We start from the raw sequence: 22,469 nt of genomic DNA, 5'->3' as shown, positions 1-22,469 counted from the left end.
ATGAAAAATCCTGGCAGTAAAGAGTTAAATCCGTTTTCTTTTTTCCCAAATTCCCAGATTTAAATCCTATGCAGTATATGAATCCATGAAATCCTGTTTTAATGTCATATTTCAGATGTCATTTAGTAGACTAATCTTGCTTAAACAGTTTGTTTGTTTGTCTCCCAAACACTCTCATTAGCACCACAGTTATTTTTTATTGCAATAGCTAATGACCTTCTTTCATCAGAAACCCAAATTAACCAGAAGCTTGACATCATCGCAGTCAGGGCCAGGCCGAGCTGAGCTGGGAATACATTAGCTTTTTGTTTCTTTCCAGATGCACTCCATTTCTTTTCACTATAATTTAATCACAGTCTCCTTTAGCCACCCGAGCTGGAGGGGACCGAATAATATAAATTGGACTATAATTCACACATAACCATTCCTCAGCCTTTTCAAAATGCTTTCAGGGAGAAACTTAATTGAAGGCCCTTCTGTGTTCCTTTACAAATGACACTGCAGTAGTCACAGCGCACCTTCATCAAATGTGCTTATGTAGCACGCCATACAAAAAGTTGAGTCATCTGTGGCTTTTCAGCATGAGATGTAGCACGAGGATAAATTGATGTTTTGTCGCCTTTCTGTTTCATAAAATGGCATGGGGTTTATTATATTCGTAAATTGAATGTGTAGAGTTTAAAACGCTATTGGATTACTTTGGTGTAGTTATTTTAATAAACCTAATATGTGAGCTGTCAGTGCCATGTACATGAGCTCAGTGATTGATGTTAAACCAATAATACCTTATTTCCATATTAAAACAGTTTTTTGTAAATGTGTTTCTGACCTTGATTTCATTATTACTGGCCCAAATGTAAAATATTATGCATTCATGTTATGTTACAGTGGCGAGTACGTAAGGAGGCTATGATGGGCCTGGCTCAGATCTATAAGAAATACGCCCTGCAGGCGGAGGCCGGCAAAGAGGCAGCCAAACAAATCTCATGGATCAAAGACAAACTGCTTCACATTTACTACCAGAACAGCATAGACGACCGGTGAGTAAAGCTGTTTTCCCGGAGTCTTCTCTTTGCATTTGTATGATTTCTTATGCTTGTTCCTTCCCAAATTGCTAAATGTGTTGATGCTTCAGTTCTCCGAGTTTTATTTGGGCAGCTGCGAAAAAGTGCAGAATAAACGGTTTATTGCCTCACTAGAGCAGGATTGTAAGTTTTTACGTTTCGGAGAAAAATTCTGTTGAAATGTTTTGCAATTACAGTTTGTGTTGACTTATTGATGTTATTGAACAAGAATGCCAGCGGTTCTGCAAATAGAAACAGGTTTTTGTGTAGCTGAGCTCTACTAAGCCTCGAAATGAAATATTTAAGACCGTTTCAGATCTTGGTGGTTAAGCAGAATCTTCTGTATGAGGTCTGTTTTGTAACTGGATTTAAAATCATTGGCAGGCTGTTGGAATTTAAAAACCATTTGTGGATGGCAAATTTGAGGTGGTTTTGTTCATACAAGCAATCTGCTTTAGTGTGTTTTTTTTCAGTGTTGCTGATGCCACACAACCTGTTAGATAGGCTTGTCTGTCAACCTATTGACAATAAAGATTGAATTTAATTAAAGCATGATGGGATTTTTGTGCTGGTTGAGATGTGACTTCAAGAGCTTAACAGGTTTCTCAAATGAGATAACAGGCTTTCTGAAGCAGTGTCTGTGTTTTTTGAGTGTGTAAGCCGAGAACAAGAGCAGTGTGAAAATCCTCACTTGAACTTGTGTCGGGCGAATCTGCAATGATTTTTGTAAATGGGTAAAGAAGAACTGATGTCTCCAAGTAAAGCCGCCATACCAGCAGCTGACTGAAGTTGAAACCTGTATATATGATGCATTACGTTACAGGGCTTGACATTAACTTTTTGAGCAACTTGTCCTTCGGACAAGTAAATTTGTGTTTCACTTGTCCATGCACAAAAGTCACTTGTCCTGGTAAAGATTTATAATATAATGTATTTTTTGTGTTTTGCTAATCAGTGGCGGAGCAAGGGATTTTTAGTGGTGGCCAGGCAGGGGCCAGCAGTTACTCTGGTGGCACATAAAATCTCTATCATTCATCCTTAAAATACTTTTAAGTATTATAGGTAGGGGTGTGACGAGATCTCGTGCGACTGCATCCTTCGGAGGTCGCATTTTTAAACTGCATTTACTTCATAAAGACTGTCTTATTAGAGACTACTAACAATTATAAAGTTTACTAATAATTTAGTTAATCGCAAATTGTTGTAATATGCTCACGACTTGCGAATGTAATGCTCAGTTAATGATCTAAAATAAACCTTAATGACGTATGCAGCCTGCATATGCGACCTCCGGAGGATGCAGCTTTCTGTTTGACCCTTTGGCCAGTAACAACCAAAAGCGTTTATGGCAGTTGCAGGCGCCTTTTTTAAATGATATTCTATGGGCATGGAGCGTTTGCGCGCTGTTTATGCGCGCTGAGCGCCTTGCGGTTTTTGCCGGCGGCCGCAGCACGCGCCTTTGAAGGAACACCGAGAGCGGAGAAGCGCCCGACATCATTCGCGTCTTTCCATTGTCCACTCGAATGAGGGGAGATGCGGGCCTTACGTTGTGGTAAGGGGAGTTTACAGTTGCTTTGAAGAACCGGACTCCACTCGCTCACTCTCTCCTGTGTGTTTGTGCACCTCTCACCATCAAACAAGGTCAGAGCAAGCATCATCTTTTTAAAGTTTCTGCTATTATGACAGTTAACAGCAAAAGAGCGCTCACGCTTCAATATTTGATTGACAAGACAGCTGACTAGGTGGTTGCCTAGCAATATTAAAAGCCTTTTAAAAAAAGGCAGTGCGTCGCGCCTTGCGTTTCCAAGCGTTTAAAGCGTGGTTGGTGTAATTAGCCTCTTACAGTGCATGCATTATATTCTGTCTTTTACTGCATTTGCTTTTTTGTTTATGTTTCCAATAATGTTCGTTTGGGAGCTCATATGAAGTCTGAGACGTGTTGTGTTTGTCTGTTGTCAGATGTGAAGTCTCAGCAAATTAAACCATCACAGAGTTTACATGATTTAATGTCTGCATGTTCATTTCTATTGTAAAGAAATGGATGTATATTAAATATTAAAATGGATTTAAACATTGTTTGGCTAAAAAATAAGTGTTTCTCTCCGTCTAAAGTGAAAGTGAAGATAGCGTCCGCGAGACGAGTCAACTATCTCCCCCTGCAGGCATTTGTTATAATATATACATAATGCTTTTTATTTATAGACCACAAATGTAATGTGTTTGTTAATGTAATGTTGTTTAATTTAACTTGGTATTAATACTTTATTTGAACCAATTTTTATTGCATCTTCGTTATTATGTAATTTTAGAGGCTACTGCTCACTTGGGTCTATTTTTATTACACAAAAATAACAAATTACTTCATTATTAGTTAGTAAAATAATTGTTAGGGCCAGTCCTTGATTAGTTAAAACATTTAAAAATAACATGATTTCAGTATTTTATTATCGAGGGTTTCTTAAAAAGTGTAAAAATATCGTCTCGTTCTCGTGAACCCAATCTCGTGTCTCGTCTCGTCTCGTGGATTAAGTGTCTCGTCACACCCCTAATTATAGGTGTGTTAATAAGAATAATGTATAACATATAATTGCTACAATACTTGAATTTTAATTAAAATGAATTGAGATTAACATAAAATTTATAGTCATAATTCAACCTCATGTTTTTTAAACTATTTAATCAAATAAAACTTTTGAAATTCACTTTGAAACCAGGATTTATATCTCCCATTGCTGAAAATACTATAGAGACCAGAAAATCATGTGAATTTAGGCCACTGAAATGTATTTTACTAAGATTCATTTGGCTGCTTCTTGTTACTCTTTCTGAAGAATGATGCTATATCTGCCGCCTTTCTCTTCATTTTTCCCACATTTCAATGATTGTAGAAAAGTGTCACCTTTAATAAATGGACTAATCCGATCACCCCTGTTATTAAGTTTGAAATGGACTGTTCCAAAACTTACTAGAGAGTCTGCGCAGTGTCTGAGAATAGAGCAGGTGAATGAAAACGGGAAAGGAGATCGGCTGAATAGTGTAAATAGTTATAGTTTAAATAAGCAGGATTGATTCAAATCAAAGGACGTTTTGTGGACTGTGCGGGTGCGTGCATTATACTAAACACACATCTATGCACATTTAATAAAGTCAACGTCAACGATTTGAATACTTTGACATACTTGTTCTAACCGGACAAACTGTAGCCTTCAACCAAACCCGGACTAGCAATTAAAGCAAAATAATAGAAGAATTTTCAATGATTGTCTGACATAAAAACACTAAAGCAAAACATTACCATGATTTAAAACTTATTAGAATAAATGTATCTAGATTATCTGTTATATATATATATATATATATATATATATATATATATATATATATATATATATATATATATAAAATCAATCTTAAACCTAGCATTTACGCTGTAATGTTCGTTTGGGATTTTTAACGTACAGTGACGAACTCTGTCAGATTCAAATCGCTGTCGCGCAGCACGCACACACACACACACACACACACACACACGTTCGGCGATCTGGTTTAATGCGCGCACAGCTTGTTAAGTAACAATAACAGTATATGTAAACGTGTGTGTCGGCGTGCCGCGCTCTCTGTTCAATATTCCGCTCTGTGTTTGCGCTGCGCGTTCTGCTCTGTCGTTAACGGCACATAACGTGAGGTAACATTGATTGAAATTTAACTTGTCCAGTCGGACAACTAATTTTCTCTTACACTTGTCCTACAAAAAATCCACTTGTCCCGGACAAGCGGACAAGCCTTAATGTCGAGCCCTGCGTTATGTTTGTAATTAATTGTATATTTGGCAGCCCCCGCAATTTTACAGTGAAGATTAAACTGTGAAATTGCTTGAATGTCAGACTGCTTGATCGAACTATGTGGTAAACTGTCAGCAAGCTGCATATATTTTTTTGCTGATGCTAGTGAATGACTTTCACTCATGGCCAGATCGAGCCTGTCTGCGTTTAAGGGCGCATTCACATTTGGCACGGTTTGCTTAAAGGTCCCTTTTTCCTGTGTTTTGATTGCACACCGTAAACCCAATGTAACGTGTGTTTGTTTCGTGTGTAAAAAACAGTTTACTTTTCTCTATATCGCTGTCCTAAAAACGTGCTGATGTCTTCGTTGATCTATGAAGTCCCTCCTTCAAAAATACGTAATGAGTTCTGATTGTATAGCTGGTTTAGTGTGTTGTGATTTGACGGCAGCTTAGCTGGCAACTATTCCTGTGGGCGGAGCTTAGTCAAAAAACTCTTATATTGACTTCTTATATCCGGGAAGAAGGGTTCCCACAGGTCCTTGAAATCCTTGTGAATTTGGGGGGGAAAATTCAAGGCCCTGATACATACATGGATACAGGTCATTGAAAGTGCTTGAATCTATTTTATGCAAGAAGTTTTCTGGAAAAAATCCATATTATTCCCTGTGTAGTGTAGGATAATATCATAAAAATTCTAGACTTTTTTTAAGCACACATGCTAAACTGTTCGCTTTAAATGCTTATATCTTCTGTATGTGAATGTTGATTCATACCAAAATGCTTTTTTGTATAATTGTGTTTGACACATGAAAACGTCTCGGGTTACGTATGTAACTCTTGTTCCCTGAGAAGGGAACGAGACGCTGCGTCTCCCTTGCCATACTTCTTGCGTCCCTGTAACGACGTCTTTGGCAATATTTTAGATAGCGATATACTTCCTGGCTCTCGCGTCACCCTGTCTTTGTCATTAAGCCTCACCATTAGTGGAAATTGATATACACATGCAGACGCACTTACCACTGGAGGCGTCCCCAAAGTGTCACCGCAGTGACGCAGTGCGAGTTCCCTCGAAAGGGAACTGTAACAATGTGTCTTAAAAGGTAAAACAATGGAACCTTGCTCTAACTTGAAATGTGTCCCCACATTTAGTCCTTGAATTTGAGGGTATTGGACCTGGAAAGTCCTTGAAAGGTCCTTGAATTTGAAGTTAACTAAGGTGTGGGAACCCTGGGGAAGTAAAGGGCTGTAGTCCAAACCGGTCGTTCTCTGTAGTCTATTGAACTTTGAGCTTCATAATTTTAAATGCATTATTTATGCTCTAACAGCAACCTTACACACCAACTAAAGTTTGAAAAATGGGATCACGAAAAATGTCCGCTTTAAACCCAACGCCCAACGGCATTTGTCCCCACTACCCCACACACTTGCACTCACACTGTATTTTGATCTATCCGAGCACGCTTTCTTCATAAGGATATGATTGTAATATAGCCTTAGAAGCTGGCATGGTGTTCTAAAGAAAAGAAAGAAAGGATGCAATTGTTTTAAACAAAACAGGAAGTAAAGCACTCTCTCAAAACAATCAGGGCTCTAGAGTGCGGCCAAAGTTCTCAATGGTGCGTCCTTTTCATACGAATCAACTAATTCGTCACGCCACCTTCAAAATCCGAATTGATACAGCAGGTGCTGTATCGATGTGCGCATCATCAGGAGTTTTTAACGATGCGTTGTCGTATTCATATTTTGAACACAGCACTATGCCGCACCAGTGCAACCAGTGCAAAAAGTTAGTCTAGAGCCCTGACAATGGAGCCCATCATATTGGTAAGTTTGTGGCTCGTTTGGGGTGCGGTGATACTCAGCACTCTCACATGCCTAATACTGTGATTAGTCGATCTATCACTTATGCCCATTAGACATTTAAAAGTAACTGGGCTGCACACATCAGAACGTTTTTACATTAGCAGATGATGTCTCACCTTTTGAACTGATTTGCACTCACATGTGCGTTCTGTGCCCAAGCCCACCTTTGCAACCAAACCAGACCCAGACACAGTACGGAGCAATCACACACTAGTCACAAACCAGGTTATGTGGGTCTACTCCGATCAGGATTTTTTTGGGCCGATCACTATAAGCAGTATCGTCCAGTACTGATCAAAGGGGCTATTTAAAGCCATATATTTATATCTTTTTTTAAACAAAGTATTATTAAACATTAAAGATTATAAAATTAAAGCATCATAATTTGCCAACTTGTTCTTTTTTGACAGGCAACATGTTTGCTGTCAACTTTGTTGTCATCTGTCAGTCTGCACAGCATCACATGATATTGAACACATCTAGCTTAAAAGCGAGTCTTGCGAGTTTAGTGTCATCTGATTGGCTCTTCTAATTGACCTTTATTTAGACCACCAATCAAACTTTTTTAAAAACATTTATTAGCCTATAATGATCAATCGGAGCATCCTTATCTGTGTTGTTCGTTTAAAACGCAGTACTGTATCTTCTCAGTTATTTCAGACCTTGCGGTGTGTTGAGATATACAACACCCAATTGTACAGTTAATCTCCGAATGGATTTTAATGTTATTGCATCATTCATTTGTGTGATGGCAACAGTGCAGAAATGCAATCTTGTGTTTTGATTGGCTCATCCATTTGAGCAGTCATCGTTTTACAGTTCTCATTTTATTAGAACATTGGGTAATAACATGTCTAAAAAACTAATTAACCATCTTAATTAAAAGTTAAAAGTCATATTATGATGGGTGTTTTTTTTTTTAGGTTACTCGTGGAGAGGATTTTCGCCCAGTATCTAGTACCACACAATCTGGAGACAGCAGAGAGGATGAAATGTCTGTATTACCTGTATGCCACATTGGATGGAAATGCTGTCAAGTAGGTGCAGTAATTCTTGGTTTATTTATCAGAAACATCTGCTTTTATGCAGAAATTGTTGCACAAAACCACTTTAAACTACCGTTATTAGTGCATGTTATACCATTTAAAAAATATTATTTTTATATTTTATCATAAAAAGGTATCTTTTACATTAACATTTTTTACCTGTACATGTATGAACCTCACATCATATTACAATATGAAGACCTTAAATACAAAACCCTCCGAGTGCAGCTGACTAGCATTAGCATTTTTATCAGGCTCTTATATTTAGGTTCAGTAATTTCAATGAAATGGCAATGAAAATGTTATTACTCAGTAATTAAAATATGTTTTGTGGTTCATTTCTGACAGAGCTCTGAATGAAATGTGGAAGTGTCAGAACATGCTGAGACACCATGTCAAAGATCTCCTAGATCTCGTAAAACAGCCAAAAGTAGGTTTTTCTTCACCATTGTTAGTTTTACCTGTGGTTAAATATTCCTGAATTGATTTTTCACACCGAAATATTTTTCAGTCCGACTCTTACAACAAAGCTGTGTTCTCAAAAGTCATGGTTATAACAAGTAAGTCACGTTGTCTCCTAATACTCAAGCTGTTCTTTCAACCTTCTGTATGAAGCTGTAGTAAGATGCGTATCTTTATCTCCGTCTGTGTTTAAGGAAATCTTCCGGACCCCGGCAAGACGCAGGACTTTGTCAAGAAGCTTGCTCAGGTTCTTGAGGAGGATGATAAGATCAGAAAGCAGTTGGATACTCTTGTGAGCCCGGCCTGCTCATGTAAGCAGGCTGAGGTCTGCGTGGTAAGAACTTGTACTTTAATTCTTCGAGTAAAGATGTTTGGGTCACTTCAGGTGCTTATTTATGGTTGTCACTTTTGTAGTTTGAGTTGTGGCTTTTTTAATCGCAGAAAGAAATTACTAAAAAGCTGGGCAGCCCCAAACAACCCAGCAACCCTTTCCTTGAGATGGTGAAGTTTTTACTGGAGAGGATAGCACCTGTCCATATCGACACAGAATCCATCAGGTACATTAAACTTTAATACAGAAAAATGTAACATCATTTGCTTCTCATCAGCCACATTCACTGTGTTTATTTCTTGCTCTACAGTGCACTTATAAAACAGGTGAACAAATCTATAGAAGGGACTGCTGATGATGAAGATGAGGGAGTCCCGACTGAACAAGCGATTCGAGCCGGTCTTGAGCTGCTGAAGGCAAGTATAAAATCCTCATAGTTCTTGATTCATTATTTTATTTGACTTATAGTTCCACTAATGGCTAAGGGACTAATTGATGACAACTTAAACTTTTAAATATATATGATCATGTAAGCTTAACATTGTTTTAATAAAAGACTTAAATGTAAATGTTTCTTTACACCCTTCAGGTCCTGTCCTTCACCCACCCTGTGTCGTTCCACTCTGCCGAGACCTTCGAATCGTTGCTGGGCTGTCTAAAGATGGACGATGAGAAGGTCGCTGAGGCGGCACTCCAGATCTTTAAAAACACAGGCAACAAACTAGAGGAGAGTTTCCCACACATCAAATCGTAAGTTTAAATCTGATCTAAATTTTCACTTGTTCACAGAGAGATACATGCTTTTGGTTCCTGAGGTGCTGCATCTTTGTAATAAATAAAAAAATTAAGTAGTTTTGTGTACTGCTGTGTTCAGTGCAGTTGTATTGAGTACAATATAGAGTAGTTGCTGCTATTCAACTCTGCCTGTTTTACTTCCTTCTGCCCCCTAGAGTTTTATTACCAGTACTGCAGCACAAAGCAAAGAAAGGTCCTCCACGCCAGGCCAAATATGCCATCCACTGCATCCATGCCATGTTCTCCAACCGAGACACCCACTTTGCACAAATATTTGAGGTAAGAGCTCTAACAGTGTCCTTGGCTGCCTACCTACTATCAAATAAAGAGCTTTGGTTATAACAGCGAATGACATTATATGTTATTGCGGATGTGCTTGCGTAGCTAGACTTTCACATTCAACTCTTCTGTCTCCTCTGCGTAGCCTCTGCATAAAGGTCTAGACACAGAGAACATGGAGCAGCTCATCACACCTTTAACCACGCTGGGACACCTGGCCATGCTGGCCCCAGAACAGTTTGCAGCTCCACTTAAATCTTTAGTGGCCAGTTTCATCGTCAAAGACCTGCTAATGAACGATCGGGTGAGTTATAGCATCACCTCATTACTGTTCAGGAGTAAAGCCTGCCATCATATTTGACCTAAAGATGCCATCATATTTGCAAGGCCTTCAGGTCAGGAACAAGACAAACAAGACCTGTCGATTTTGTCCCTCTCCCAGAGGATTCTGATTGACGATAAGCTTTTTTTCTTACTGGGAGGCGGGACTAGAGAGGCCATTCTGACCAGTGCAATCTGCCCCATTTATATCAATACCAGTGACGCATTTTGTAATATTAAATATCTTTGATGAGACATTGTTGCAAAATTAATCATTGTTTGCAAACAGGTTTTCTGAACATTCCAGAAAGTGGCTGGCCCAAATAAAGAGTCCCATCCCAAAATTATGCCATTGGTTAAGGCAGCCATTAAATATGCATAGGCATTTGAGTTTATTTGCCCGGTGCAACTACTTTAGCCTTAATGAGTTATTATATTTAGCCTGATTAATTTATGTAAATAAGTCTTATATCAACTAATGTAAGTACAAGAAGAAGTAGTGAGAGAAACGTAATTGACCTATGGCTAAGCCACGCCCCCTTCACTCACTCTGACAAACGATCAACATTCGGTGACAGGTAGGGCTGTGCCGGTTTCAGAATTGGTGATGATGGTTATGACGCGAGTCAAATGTGACGGTTCGTCACATAACCGTCTGGGGGGGGGGGGGGGGGTTGCTTGTTTAAATGCTCGTGGATTGACGCGAAAGTGTCATTTTACCATAAAATCATGAATGTGATGCCAAGTGTGTTTTAAACGGTAATGACTTTGAGAAATTTAACAGAAAGCAATTAAATATTTAAAAAACACGTTGTTGCCAGAAGACTGCGCTGTCACTCTCTGCCCAGCATAAATGAATCCTCTATCTATCATTATCTTAATAATCTTCAGAGAAACAGATTTGTGCATTGGGCTTTTAATGTCTAGTCTATATCTGTCATTACACGGACCTGAACAGCACGAAAACAATGTGGATTAAAAAGCGTCTTGAAGAGGTTTTGCTCATAAATGCATGTAAAATAAAGTAATGTGAACTTGAGATTGTTATACTGTTATTAAACTGCGCCATATGCGCTGCAAACGCAGCCGGTGTAAAAAGCACAATGTCCACGCGCGGCAAACGTTCTCCGCATACGCGCTGCTCAGTGCTCATGCTTGCGATGTGAAACTAGCATTTGAATAAACTAAACACTGATTAGCTACTTGCTCTACGTTTATTTACAATTACCAGCAAGACAACTAGCAGTGAATGTGCTTTCAGACTTTGTTTAATATGTTAAACTTTAATCTCAAAAGTAACCAAAAAGTGTCCTGGTCTCTCCTGTATGTCAGCGCGTTGTCAGTGTCTGCTCCGCTCTGTATTTTTCGTTACGTAATAACATGGTGGGGCGTGTAACACAGACTGTTGACAATTGTTTTTAATTAGTATTTAAACATTCTTTATGATATATATTTTTTAATATTTTAATAACACGGTTCTGTCGGATATAGAGTTCTAATGACGGTGTTCAACTATAACCGTCGGTCTCACGGTTATATAATAACCGTCACACCCCTAGTGACAGGCGCTATGGCAGCTGTCACAGTAGGTGACATTTCACAGGAGGCAATTGATGATTTTTGGAGACAGAAAGACTATATATCATCTCGAAGTCACCAAAAGGGTCTTAACTATGCATTGGAGGGTTATATTAATAATTTTATTGTTGAGAAGGTCGATGAAAAGCTTCAGCTCCAGGCAAAAATGTACAGGTCACAGTGTAAACGTGATAAACCGCATCTCGTTGCCATCATGATCAAATTAAATATATACAGGTCTAAGTTGCATAGGTTTCCAGGACAAGCATTTTTACCATCTTAACCAAGAGTACCTATCCGTTAGTTTGGTGCTACAGTACTTACATGAATCATTCAGCACAACATTGCTATTACAAATAACATTTGATATCTCAGTTATTTACAGATACGTTAATGAAGCTAAGTGACATGATGTACAACGCAGCTAGAAGCTAATGTTAATGTTTTCTAATGTTAGGCTAACGCTATGTTAATAATGTTAAAGATAACATTCAAATACGTTGTTGACTTAGTTTAGAACAGATGTAGACATCCTTGTTTAATTTATCCACGTTTAGTTGGTGTTGTGGTCTACCGCATAACTTAATCCAGAGCAGACAATTAACATTATCTGGGTTGAGATGTAGCTTGGGAAAGGGTAAAAAATCCACAATGTCGCCCAGCCTCTCGGGATACCTAGTGTCAGAGTTGCATGTACCCCATGCACACTGTTCGACCATTTTAAACTTAAAATTGACAAGAACTCATTCTGTCACTCATTCTGTCATAATTATTTCTGTTCATAGACGTTTATGTTTTAGATTTATTTTGTTTTGTAGTGGTTTTAAAGCAAGTTGTTAATTTTTAGCGCAAGAAGACATTTAACTTGCCATCTGCTTACAAGAACTGTTTATTTGGCAGGTTAAGCTTGTTAGCAAGATTCTTTTTATTTGGGATAGTTTACCCCAAAATTAAAAAAAAAAAGTAATTTACTTACTGTCATGTTGTTACAAACCTGTATAAATTTCTTTCTGATGAATACGAACGTAGATATTTTAAGGAATGTTAGTAACCAAGCCGATCAGAGGCCTCATTGACTTCCATAGTAGGGTAAAAGAATACTATTGAAGTCAATGGTGCCTCTGTGTTTTGAGTGACTGATGATACTAATCTAGATTCTGTCTGTTTTCTCAAAGATTCCTGGCAAGAAAACCACCAAGCTTTGGGTTCCAGACGATGAGGTTTCTCCCGAAACGTTAGCTAAGGTAAGATGCCGCATGTCCTTCAGCTGCTGTGCTCTGCATTTCTGTTTGGCCATTTATTATTCATTCTGCATTTATTGAGGAAAGCAGCCGAATGATTACCATCTCAGTCTGCATTGCATTGAATCCAAAGCAGAGATGGGTAGGCGGTAATATGACTTCTTTCTGCTCTTTCCCCTCCAGCAGTAAATTAGAAACACTTTTATATTATAACTGTTATATTTTGCCTTTCGCATTGGGAATGAATGGTTGCAGAGGTTGCTGTCACCACAACGGATATTAAAGAAGCAGCCGAGTGTGAATTCAGTGTTCTTCTGTGTATCAGATTCAGGGTATTAAACTGATGGTGAGGTGGCTGCTCGGTGTGAAGAACAACCAAAGTAAATCCGGTAACTCTACTCTGAGAATGCTCACAGCCATCCTGAGCAGTGATGGTGATCTGACAGAGCAGGGCAAGATGGGGTGAGTGACCTTTTGAAGTCTCAGCTTTTCAAACATAGTAGCATTGATGCCACTGTGTGTGTATCAGGATGATAGAATTAAAGGCAGGGTGCATGATCTCTGAAAGCCAATGTTGACATTTGATATCACCTAAACAAACAAGCCCCTACCCCAAAAGAATTTGGACCATCTTTTCATAGACCCGCCCTTTACTGCTACAAGTGTGTTTTGGTACTCGGCCTGACTCCCTTTTCCAAAGCATATTACAAAAATTGTGCACCCCGCCTTTAAGGCAAAAATAATGTGTAGTATACAAATAATTTATAGAGCGTGACAGTGATTCTCAGTTTGGGGACCGTGAACTCCTGGGGGCCCCAGTTTTATGACATTTTATCAAATAAATTTGGTGTACATGCTCCCTAAAACATCATCAAAACTGTCAGCTATTAATGAGCAAAGTAGATTTGATTACAGCAATCTGTGGCACAGATTATATGTTAGATTTTTTTACTGATTTATCAGTGCTAATTTCATTATGTGTGGTGTACAGGAAGCCAGACATGTCTCGTCTGCGGCTGGCAGCCGGCTGCGCGATCCTTCGCCTCGCTCAGGAGCCGTGCTACCATGAGATCATCACCCTGGAGCAGTACCAGCTCTGTGCTCTCGTCATTAACGTAAGACTCACTGGCTTATTGAGAGCAAGATTATGATCTTATTGCTTGCTCAGCGCTCTCTGGCTTACTGTCGGTCTGATGTTAAATTTAATAGTTGTGCTCTGTCGGTTTTAACATTATCTTTAATCTTAATGTCAAAGAAATGTCCCATAATATCCTTTTAATAGGTTACACTGCTCTGACTTTGGGGCTGTTTGCTAGTATTGAAGCTCAATATGTTCCAGGTCACCAGCTTTGCTATAAAATTTATTCTGATGACCAGTTTATGATCCGCATATCTTATATAAACCACGTAAAAGGTCACTGAAGTGCTGGCTGGAAACCAACTCACAACATTGCAGTGTTACTTATCGTGCCCAATAAAATCAGTAGCTAGCTTTAGGGTTTATGTAGTGGTGGGTGATGTGGTGAAGGGGGATAGTTTAACCGAACTAGAAATGTTTTGATAAGATTTACATTTAGACAGGGAACAAGGAACAGTTCAAAGTCTAGATGGGCCATTCCTGTAACCATAGTGCCTTTGATCTCAAGCCCTTATCCTCAGTTACTCTGGAGGGTCTGTTTTTTTTTATTTAAATAAAAGCATAAAGGCTTGGTCATTAATCCAGTCTTTTGTCTTTCTCAGGATGAGTGTTACCAGGTGCGACAGGGTTTTGCCCAGAAACTGCACAAAGGTCTGTGCAGATTGCGTCTGCCACTGGAGTACCTGGCCGTGTTTACACTGTGTGCCAAAGACCCAGTAAAGGAGCGCAGGGCGCATGCCCGCCAGTGCCTGGTCAAAAACATCAACCTGCGACGGGAATATCTGAAACAGCACGCAGCAGTCAGCGGTATGGACAGCCCATATCATTATATTATAGTCTTCTGTATATGAAGAGTTTTGTTCCAAAACGCAATAAATCCATTTTGACATTGCTGTAAAAACGTGTTTTCTATACACTAAGAAAGTGACAAGATGAAAAACACTATTTTTTTGTTACAAACTTTCACATCTTTAGGTTATAAAAACATAAAAAATTCAAATCCTTAAATTGAATTTCAAAGATTCATTATAAAAACTAATAATTTTTTTTCCCCCAAAATGCTATAAATCTATTCAATCAATGTATAAATGTGCATTCATCTTTGCCATGATATATATTAATTTAGTTGACTAGTGGTATACACTGATAAAAAATAAACATTAATGGCATTAATCAAAACACTTACTTTGTCATATTAAGAACACTGTCATTGCTGCGGTTATACTTGATGCCGTCGTTTTTCAAAGCGATCCGCTGTAAAATGTATTGGTCCTACTTGATTTTCGTTGACTTTGAGTAAAATAATGGAAAGTTTTTCATAAGATCACCTGGGGTCAATGTGTTAGAATTACATAAACTTCACAGATGCTGTCGGGAGAACAAGCACCCGTCTCCCGAGTGCCTCTCGCTTAAGTTATTGGATGTTGATGACTTACAATCTTTCCTGTCACTGAAAACCACCACAGGTTTATCAATGCCATTAAAGTATTATTTTGCTTTTGTTTGTTTGTTGATCACGAAGTACAAAGTAGATGAGGAAAACTATGCGCCGCCATTGTTTGTTTACATTGCGTGGAATGGTGCGCTGTAATATGTGGAGCGGATTTATTGCGTTCTGTAGAAAAAGAGGAGTGGCGTATATCTCGTTTTGGGAAAAAAGGGAGAAAAGATGACAGAATAACACTGCGGATATTTGATTTTGCGTAAAATTAAGAATTTACTTTTAAATACTGACCTGATATAATACTGATTTTGGCAGTAACTCAAAAATGGTGTTTATCGCGTTTTGGAACCAAACTCTTGATATGTAGTGTGTATATAAATAGTTTTGTTCCAAAACGCAATAAATCCATTTTGACTAATTTCGGTAAACATTTGTTTTCTATACCAAGAAAGTGACAAGATAAAACAGGGCTCAACATAAAGGACTGTAAGTGTGAGAGATGTTCGGGCCAGTAAAAATTATTGTCACTTGCCCGATTGGGCCAGTGCTTCACCTTCAGTCACTAATATATATTTTCATCGATGTATATCAGGGCTCAATGTAAATATTTTTTTCGGGCCAGTGGTTTGGGTTTTCACTTGCCCTGCCAAATTTTTCACTGGCCCCAATAAAAAAATGTCAGTGTCACATATTTAAAAAAAATTATTATAAGTTAAATATAATTGTATACATATACAACAGGTATGTTCCAACGATTAAAGGTTCCCAACTTTTCTGATTTACCTGTAAACTGACTGCAAACTGTGCAAAATATTGCATTGTTTCTTTTGTCTTGTTTTACCCAAGTAAATGTCCAAGATGTTAAATAATATACATTGATGAAAAATATATTTTAGTCAGTGAGGGTGAAGCACTGGCCCAATCAGGCAAGTGGCAAATCTTTTTACTGGTCTGAACGTCTCTCACGCTTGCACCGGGCAGTCCTTTATGTTGAACCCTGTATATTATTTAACATCTTGGAAGCAGACATTTACTTGGGTAAAACACGACGAAAGAAACAATGCAATATTTTGCACAGTTTGCTGTCAGTTTACAGGTAAAGCAGAGAAGTTGGGAGCCTTTTTTCGTTGGAACATGTCTGTTGTATATGTGTACAATTATATTTGACTTTTGAATATATTTTTGATGTTTTTTATTGGGGCCAGTATAAAAAAACATTTGCGTTGAGCCCTGTAAAAACCACTATTTTCTGTTACAAACTTTCACATAGCATCTTTAGGTTATAAAAACATAAAAAATTCATATCCATCATTTGATTTTCAAAGATTTATTATAAAAACTGATTATTTTTGCACAAAAGCAATAAATCCATTGATTTGAGCATTGCTTTTGGAATTATTGCATGTCAGCATTTTTCGGGTCAGCCATTTTGATTTCTTACTGTGAGATTGTTGGAGCACATGAATCTTTTTCCAGTTGTAATTCATATTTATAGGCCAAAGTCTATTGTTCAGTAACTTGGGCCACAGATTGTCTGAATATGTCCGCTTGTGTTTGTGTACTGCAGAAAAGCTAATATCGCTCTTGCCAGAATACGTGGTGCCATATGCAATTCACCTCCTGGTCCATGACCCAGACTACGTGAAGGTCCAGGACATTGAGCAGCTCAAAGACATCAAAGAGTGAGTCCACACGAGCCTCGTCTGTTTTCATTGCAGAATTATTCGTTTGTCATTTCAGGCTTTAAAAATGTCAGATGTGTTATTCGGGCAAGGTATTTTGTTTGCAATATGTTGCTTATCAGATGTTACAAATAGTGGAGAAAATGTGGTGCTTGTTAGATGTTTGGCTGATATCGCTGATAAATATGGTTTAGCGTTGCCATCTGCCTTTAATCTTGAAGATGATGTTTCTCTCTTGCTCTCTCCTGCAGGGCTTTGTGGTTTGTTCTGGAGATCCTAATGGCCAAAAATGAAAACAACAGTCATGCATTTATCCGGAAAATGATAGAAAATATAAAACAGACTAAAGATGGACAGTGTCCGGATGATCTCAAGATAAATGAGGTTTGTTGAATTAGAATGAAATGGCAGAGACTTTACAATAAGGTTCCATTCGTAGACATTAGTTTATGCATTAGTTGACATAAATTAACAAATATTATCAAGCAATCAATTATCAATGTTAACAAATTTGGTAAAGTGTTACCAAAAAATGCTTTGCTTTTTCAAAATGGGTTTATTTTATAATGCATTTCACAACATCTATCGTCATCTGCCAGCATTGTCCAAATATTTTTTTTTTGCCACACTTCAAATTGGCAGTGAAATGATTTTGGCAGTGAAATTACCAGCCATACTACTTGACCATGAGACTGTTATTACAGCATCAGATGCAAGCTAGTATTTATCTCTCAATGAAATGGCGCTGGTCACGAAAATATTTGATGTCTAAATATAAGGAATGTTTTTTATTTTTCATTTCAATTTTAGAGAAAGCGAAAGTATGTGATGAATGTACAGTACGTTGCCATTTAGCAGCTTTTGCATCCAAACTGTGTTTTTTGTTACAGTTAGTTATAGTTATCTTGCTGTATAAACTCAATCAACTAGGGATGCACCGATAGGATTTTTTTGGGCCGATACCGATACCGATTTAAGCAGACAACTTCTGACCGATACCGATGCCGATACCGATATTAAACACTATACAACACTATACAGTTGGTCTATTAGCTAGTTTATTTCTGCATCAAATTATTTTTACTGAACATGGATTGTATCTAATTAACATTCAACTGACCAACATAATAAGAGGCACAAATTAAGCTAAAACAAATATAATACGACAACAGGACAACCTTCAAAGGTGGTTTTTGCTATTCAGCATTTCTTTTATTAACAACATTAACTCATTTTTTTTTTACATATAATGGATTTCTTTAATAAACATAAATAATGCCAGTGCTATTGCTTTAAACAGAGTATAAATATTGCTACTTCAAAAAAGTTGGACTTCTTGCCCCACTAAAGTGCAGTCTGTTTCTTTTATTGTCCAAGACATTTGAGCCAGCTTAACAAAGGTTTTCTGTCTGTGCTTAAGTATAGTGCACACTAGGGCTGGACCAGAATGTTCGAATATTCGTTCCGTTGGTTGACATTAGATTTTCAGTTTTGAGATTCGAATATATATATATTTTACAGCGTTAATGCAGAGCTTTTGCCAAGCAGGAAGTGCGCTTCACGCTCCAGCTCTATAGGTGGCGCAGAGAGACCAACATCCATACCCAACAGCACCAAACTGCACCAGTAGAAGAGATCAGAAAGAGATCGCCTCAAAGCGGGCTTCCTGCTTTGGCATTCACACTAATAGTGTTGTAAATAACGTTCAGTTTTTTGCAAAAACTGATTGATTTGCTTCACAAGACATCAATATGTCACACGGAGTTATGGGGGATTACTTTTGTATTAGATATACATGTTTAAAGTGGCGGATCGGTTGGCTTGCATGACGGAGCACTGGGGTTTCTGCAAAATATCTTCTTTATTGTTCTACTGATGAAAAACATATTGGATGGTGTAAGTGTTAGTAAATAAACTTGATTTTAAAAGTATGCTACCGTTTTATTACAGTTTGTTGAACTTCATTCATTCGTTCATTTATTTACGTTGTTTTATTTAAATGGGCTAAGTTACCCTTTACGTTATCAGTAATTACTATGCTTCTAATTTCTTATACGGGAGTGTTTGTTTGTTAGAAAAATGTTAGGCTAACGTTACCTTATTAAAAGTTTTGCTCGTGTTTTGTTTCACTAATGCTGATCTCGCAGCACGCGTGACAGGCACGCCGCTACATACGCACACAGATTCCTGCCTTTATTAAAGAGAAAAATATGTTCAGCCCCTCCTTCCGAAGCTTTGAATATTTGATTTGATTTCTACTAGAGCTTTGAAGCTCAAAAAATGGTATTCGGAACAGCCCTAGTGCACACCCAAACATTAAATCATTTTAATTGAACATGCACTTCATTGACTTTATGCGGTTAATTAATAAACAATCGGTATCGGCCTTTCTCGTGCTATTGCCGATATGCCGATGGTTTCAAATTCATCAAAAATCGGCCGATAAATATCGGCGGCCGATGCATCGGTGCATCACTACAATCAACTTTTTATTTGTTTATTCACAATAAAATCTCACTCTTATGAGAAACTCTACACAGTGTGTGATGTTGCCATGAACATTGTCATGTCCAAGAGCACCACGTACAGTTTGGAGTCTCCTAAGGATCCAGTACTACCTGCACGATACTTCACACAACCTGACAAGGTGCTTACAATACTGGCTTCCTGCTTCCATCAAAGACAGACTAGGATTTCAGAGACTTGCCATACAATACATTTTTCCAATCTGTGACTAAAATCTCTCACTGGCTTTCAGAATTTCAGTAATACGAAAAACTATCTGCCTCCTGAGATGAAGTCTTTCTTCACCCCAGGAAAGGTACATGTTTTACCTGCTTTCTATGCTTTTAAAGTTCTCTCAAGCTAAGTTAAAACTGGCCTGATCCTTTTTCCTATGTTCAGCCGAAGGCAGCAAACGTGCTGGGCGCTGTAAACAAGCCTCTGTCGGCCACAGGAAAACTGCAGACCAAACTCTCACGCATGGAGACCATCAGTAACGCAAGCAGCAACTCGAACCCCAGCTCACCCGGCCGCAGTAAAGGACGGTTAGTGAAACAAACACTTGTGTTTCTGAAGTCTATCTATCCATCTATTGCTGTTTCTTAATCCGAAGGCTGCAGCCTGCCAACATCATCAAGACTCTTATTTCAGAAAATTAACAATTATAAAGTTGACTATTATTCTTGGATCATCGTAAATTGTTGTCATATGCTTACGAACTTGTGAATGTAATGCTTTAAACTTAAATTAACCAGGCTTGATGATGTATGCAGCCTGAGAAATGGCCCCTGTCTGTCTGTCTGTATATCTATCTGTCTGTCTGTCTGTATAGCTTTCTGTCTGTCTGTCTGTATATCTTTCTGTCTGTCTCTGTATATCTGTCTGTCTGTCTATCTATCTGTCAATCTTTGTCTATCTGTCAATATCAATGTCTGTTTGTCTATCGGTCTGTCGGTCTTTCTGTGTATATCAATCTCTTATGTCTATCGGTCTGTCTGTCTTTCGGTCAGTCTGTTTGTCTGTCTAGGGATCTGTTTGTGTCAGTCTGTCTGTCTGTGTCTGTCCATGTCGGTGGGTTGGTCTGTCTGTGTCTATCGATCTGTCTGTGTATGTCGGTCGGTATGTCTGTGTGTATCGATCTCTGTGTCTATTGGTGTGTCTATCGGTGTGTCTGTTGGTCGATCTGTCTGTGTGTATCGATCTCTTATGTCTATCTTTCTGTGTCTTTCAGTCGATCTGTCTGTCTGTCTAGCAATCTGTCTGTCTGTGTCTTTCGGTCTGTCCGTCCGTGTCTGTCTGTCTTTGTCTGTCGGTTGGTCTGTGTATATCGGTTGTTCTGTCTGTGTGTATCAATCTCTGTGTCTATTGGTCTGTCTGTCTGTGTCTGTTGGTCTGTGTCTGTCTAGCGATCTGTCTGTCGGTCTGTCCGTGTCTGTCTGTGTATGTCGGTCGGTTGGTTTGTCTGTGTATGTCGGTCGGTCTGTCTGTGTGTATCAATCTCTGTGTCTATTGGTCTGTCTGCCTGTCTGTGTCTTTCAGTCGGTCGGTCTGTCTGTCTGTCTGTCTAGCAATCAGTCTGTCTGTGTCTGTTGGTCTGTGTCTGTCTGTCTGTCTAGAAATCTGTCTGTCTGTCTGTGTCTTTCGGTCAGTCCGTCGGTCTGTCTGTGTCTATCGATCTCTGTGTCTATCGATGTCTGTCTGTCTAGCGGTCTGTCCGTGTCGGTTGGTTGGTCGGTTGGTCTGTGTCTATCGATGTCTGTCTGTCTAGCGGTCTGTCCGTGTCGGTTGGTTGGTCGGTTGGTCTGTGTCTATCGGTCTGTCTGTCTGTCTGGGTCGGTCGGTCGGTCTGTCTGTGTGTATAGTTCTCTGTGTCTATTGGTCTGTCTGTTGGTCTGTCTGTGTCTATTGGTCCGTCTGTCTGTCTGGGTCGGTCAGTCGGTCTGTCTGACTGTGTCTGTCGGTCTGTCTGTCTCATTCGGTTGGTCGGTCTGTCTGTCTGTCTGTGTCTATCAGTCTCTTTCTATGTCTGTCTATCTATGGACATTATCCTATTATTGAAGAACTGACACAAAAGTTCACTTTGTTTGAAAAGTGGTCATCATCACTATATCCTAAAGGCAAAATGCCTTATCATGGCATGATGTCTTTTCTAGATTGAACTCGTTCCAGATTTCCCATTAAACTAATAGTGATGTCCATAAATGATACGAAGCGCACTCTGTCTCTTATGAATCTAATAACACGCTCACTGCAGCGTGATATAGTTTGAATCAGATTTAGATGTTATTAAAATGATTTTTTCATAATGCACACCCCGGCTTTTACTTCCTATTGTGGTTAAAATGAGCTTTCGCGAGGTCAGGGTGTTCTGTAATCAGACTGTCTTTCAGTATCCGAGCACGACCGGAGACAGGGGGGACGTGCGTGACTGTCGTCTCTGAGAGTTTGAGCTTTTATGATGTTGAAACATCACTGATTAGGGGTATTTGAGATCCTTTTGAATGGATGTGCGTCACCAAGGAAGAGTAATTGCTGTTTCCCTGTACCTGTGCTGTGCCACGTATATAGCTCTCGCGTTGTAATTTGAGGGATGTACCTCTAAATGGCTTTTATATGACTACGGTCATGCTTGAGAGATTTAAAGAGCTCAGATGCAAAACCCTCTAAGTGCGTCTTACATGTTTTCTTCTAAATGAGCATTATTTATGAAACTTTCCTCCATTGTGTGTCCACTGCCTTTGGGAAAATAAGCTAGAACACTGTTCGAACCCCTAACCCCAAATTTAAAACTTGGACTTGTAACTCACTCTGTACCTTAATCCTATGACTAGAGGTGATTAGTTAGTTTGTATTATGGTATACACACTATTGGTTCTCAATATGCTGGATTGTTACACCCAACCAACCACATAGCAGCTCACCAAAAGCCACCCTCACCC

The 22,469-nt window shown here is 38.8% G+C and overlaps 1 protein-coding gene across 3 annotated transcripts in view; it reads left to right on the top strand.

The window, feature by feature from the left end:
* Positions 1-22,469, top strand: part of pds5b (PDS5 cohesin associated factor B) — a 43,803-nt gene that overhangs the window by 19,319 nt on the left and 2,015 nt on the right. For all 3 annotated transcript variants that reach the window (XM_055196973.2, XM_055196972.2, XM_055196974.2), the window contains 19 exons: positions 889-1,040; positions 7,635-7,748; positions 8,106-8,187; positions 8,269-8,317; positions 8,414-8,553; positions 8,661-8,776; positions 8,861-8,966; positions 9,140-9,300; positions 9,501-9,624; positions 9,770-9,928; positions 12,699-12,767; positions 13,090-13,226; positions 13,756-13,879; positions 14,505-14,709; positions 16,914-17,028; positions 17,280-17,412; positions 19,556-19,675; positions 19,787-19,849; positions 19,933-20,075. In XM_055196973.2, the coding sequence (XP_055052948.2) occupies positions 889-1,040; positions 7,635-7,748; positions 8,106-8,187; positions 8,269-8,317; positions 8,414-8,553; positions 8,661-8,776; positions 8,861-8,966; positions 9,140-9,300; positions 9,501-9,624; positions 9,770-9,928; positions 12,699-12,767; positions 13,090-13,226; positions 13,756-13,879; positions 14,505-14,709; positions 16,914-17,028; positions 17,280-17,412; positions 19,556-19,675; positions 19,787-19,849; positions 19,933-20,075 (2,312 nt within the window). The remainder of the gene's footprint in view (positions 1-888; positions 1,041-7,634; positions 7,749-8,105; positions 8,188-8,268; positions 8,318-8,413; positions 8,554-8,660; positions 8,777-8,860; positions 8,967-9,139; positions 9,301-9,500; positions 9,625-9,769; positions 9,929-12,698; positions 12,768-13,089; positions 13,227-13,755; positions 13,880-14,504; positions 14,710-16,913; positions 17,029-17,279; positions 17,413-19,555; positions 19,676-19,786; positions 19,850-19,932; positions 20,076-22,469) is intronic.

The sequence above is a fragment of the Misgurnus anguillicaudatus genome, chromosome 24 (genome assembly GCF_027580225.2).
Source record: "Misgurnus anguillicaudatus chromosome 24, ASM2758022v2, whole genome shotgun sequence".
Taxonomy (NCBI): Eukaryota; Metazoa; Chordata; class Actinopteri; order Cypriniformes; family Cobitidae; genus Misgurnus; species Misgurnus anguillicaudatus.
Note: the sequence above shows the minus strand (reverse complement) of the source record. Positions and strands in the feature narration are given on the sequence as shown.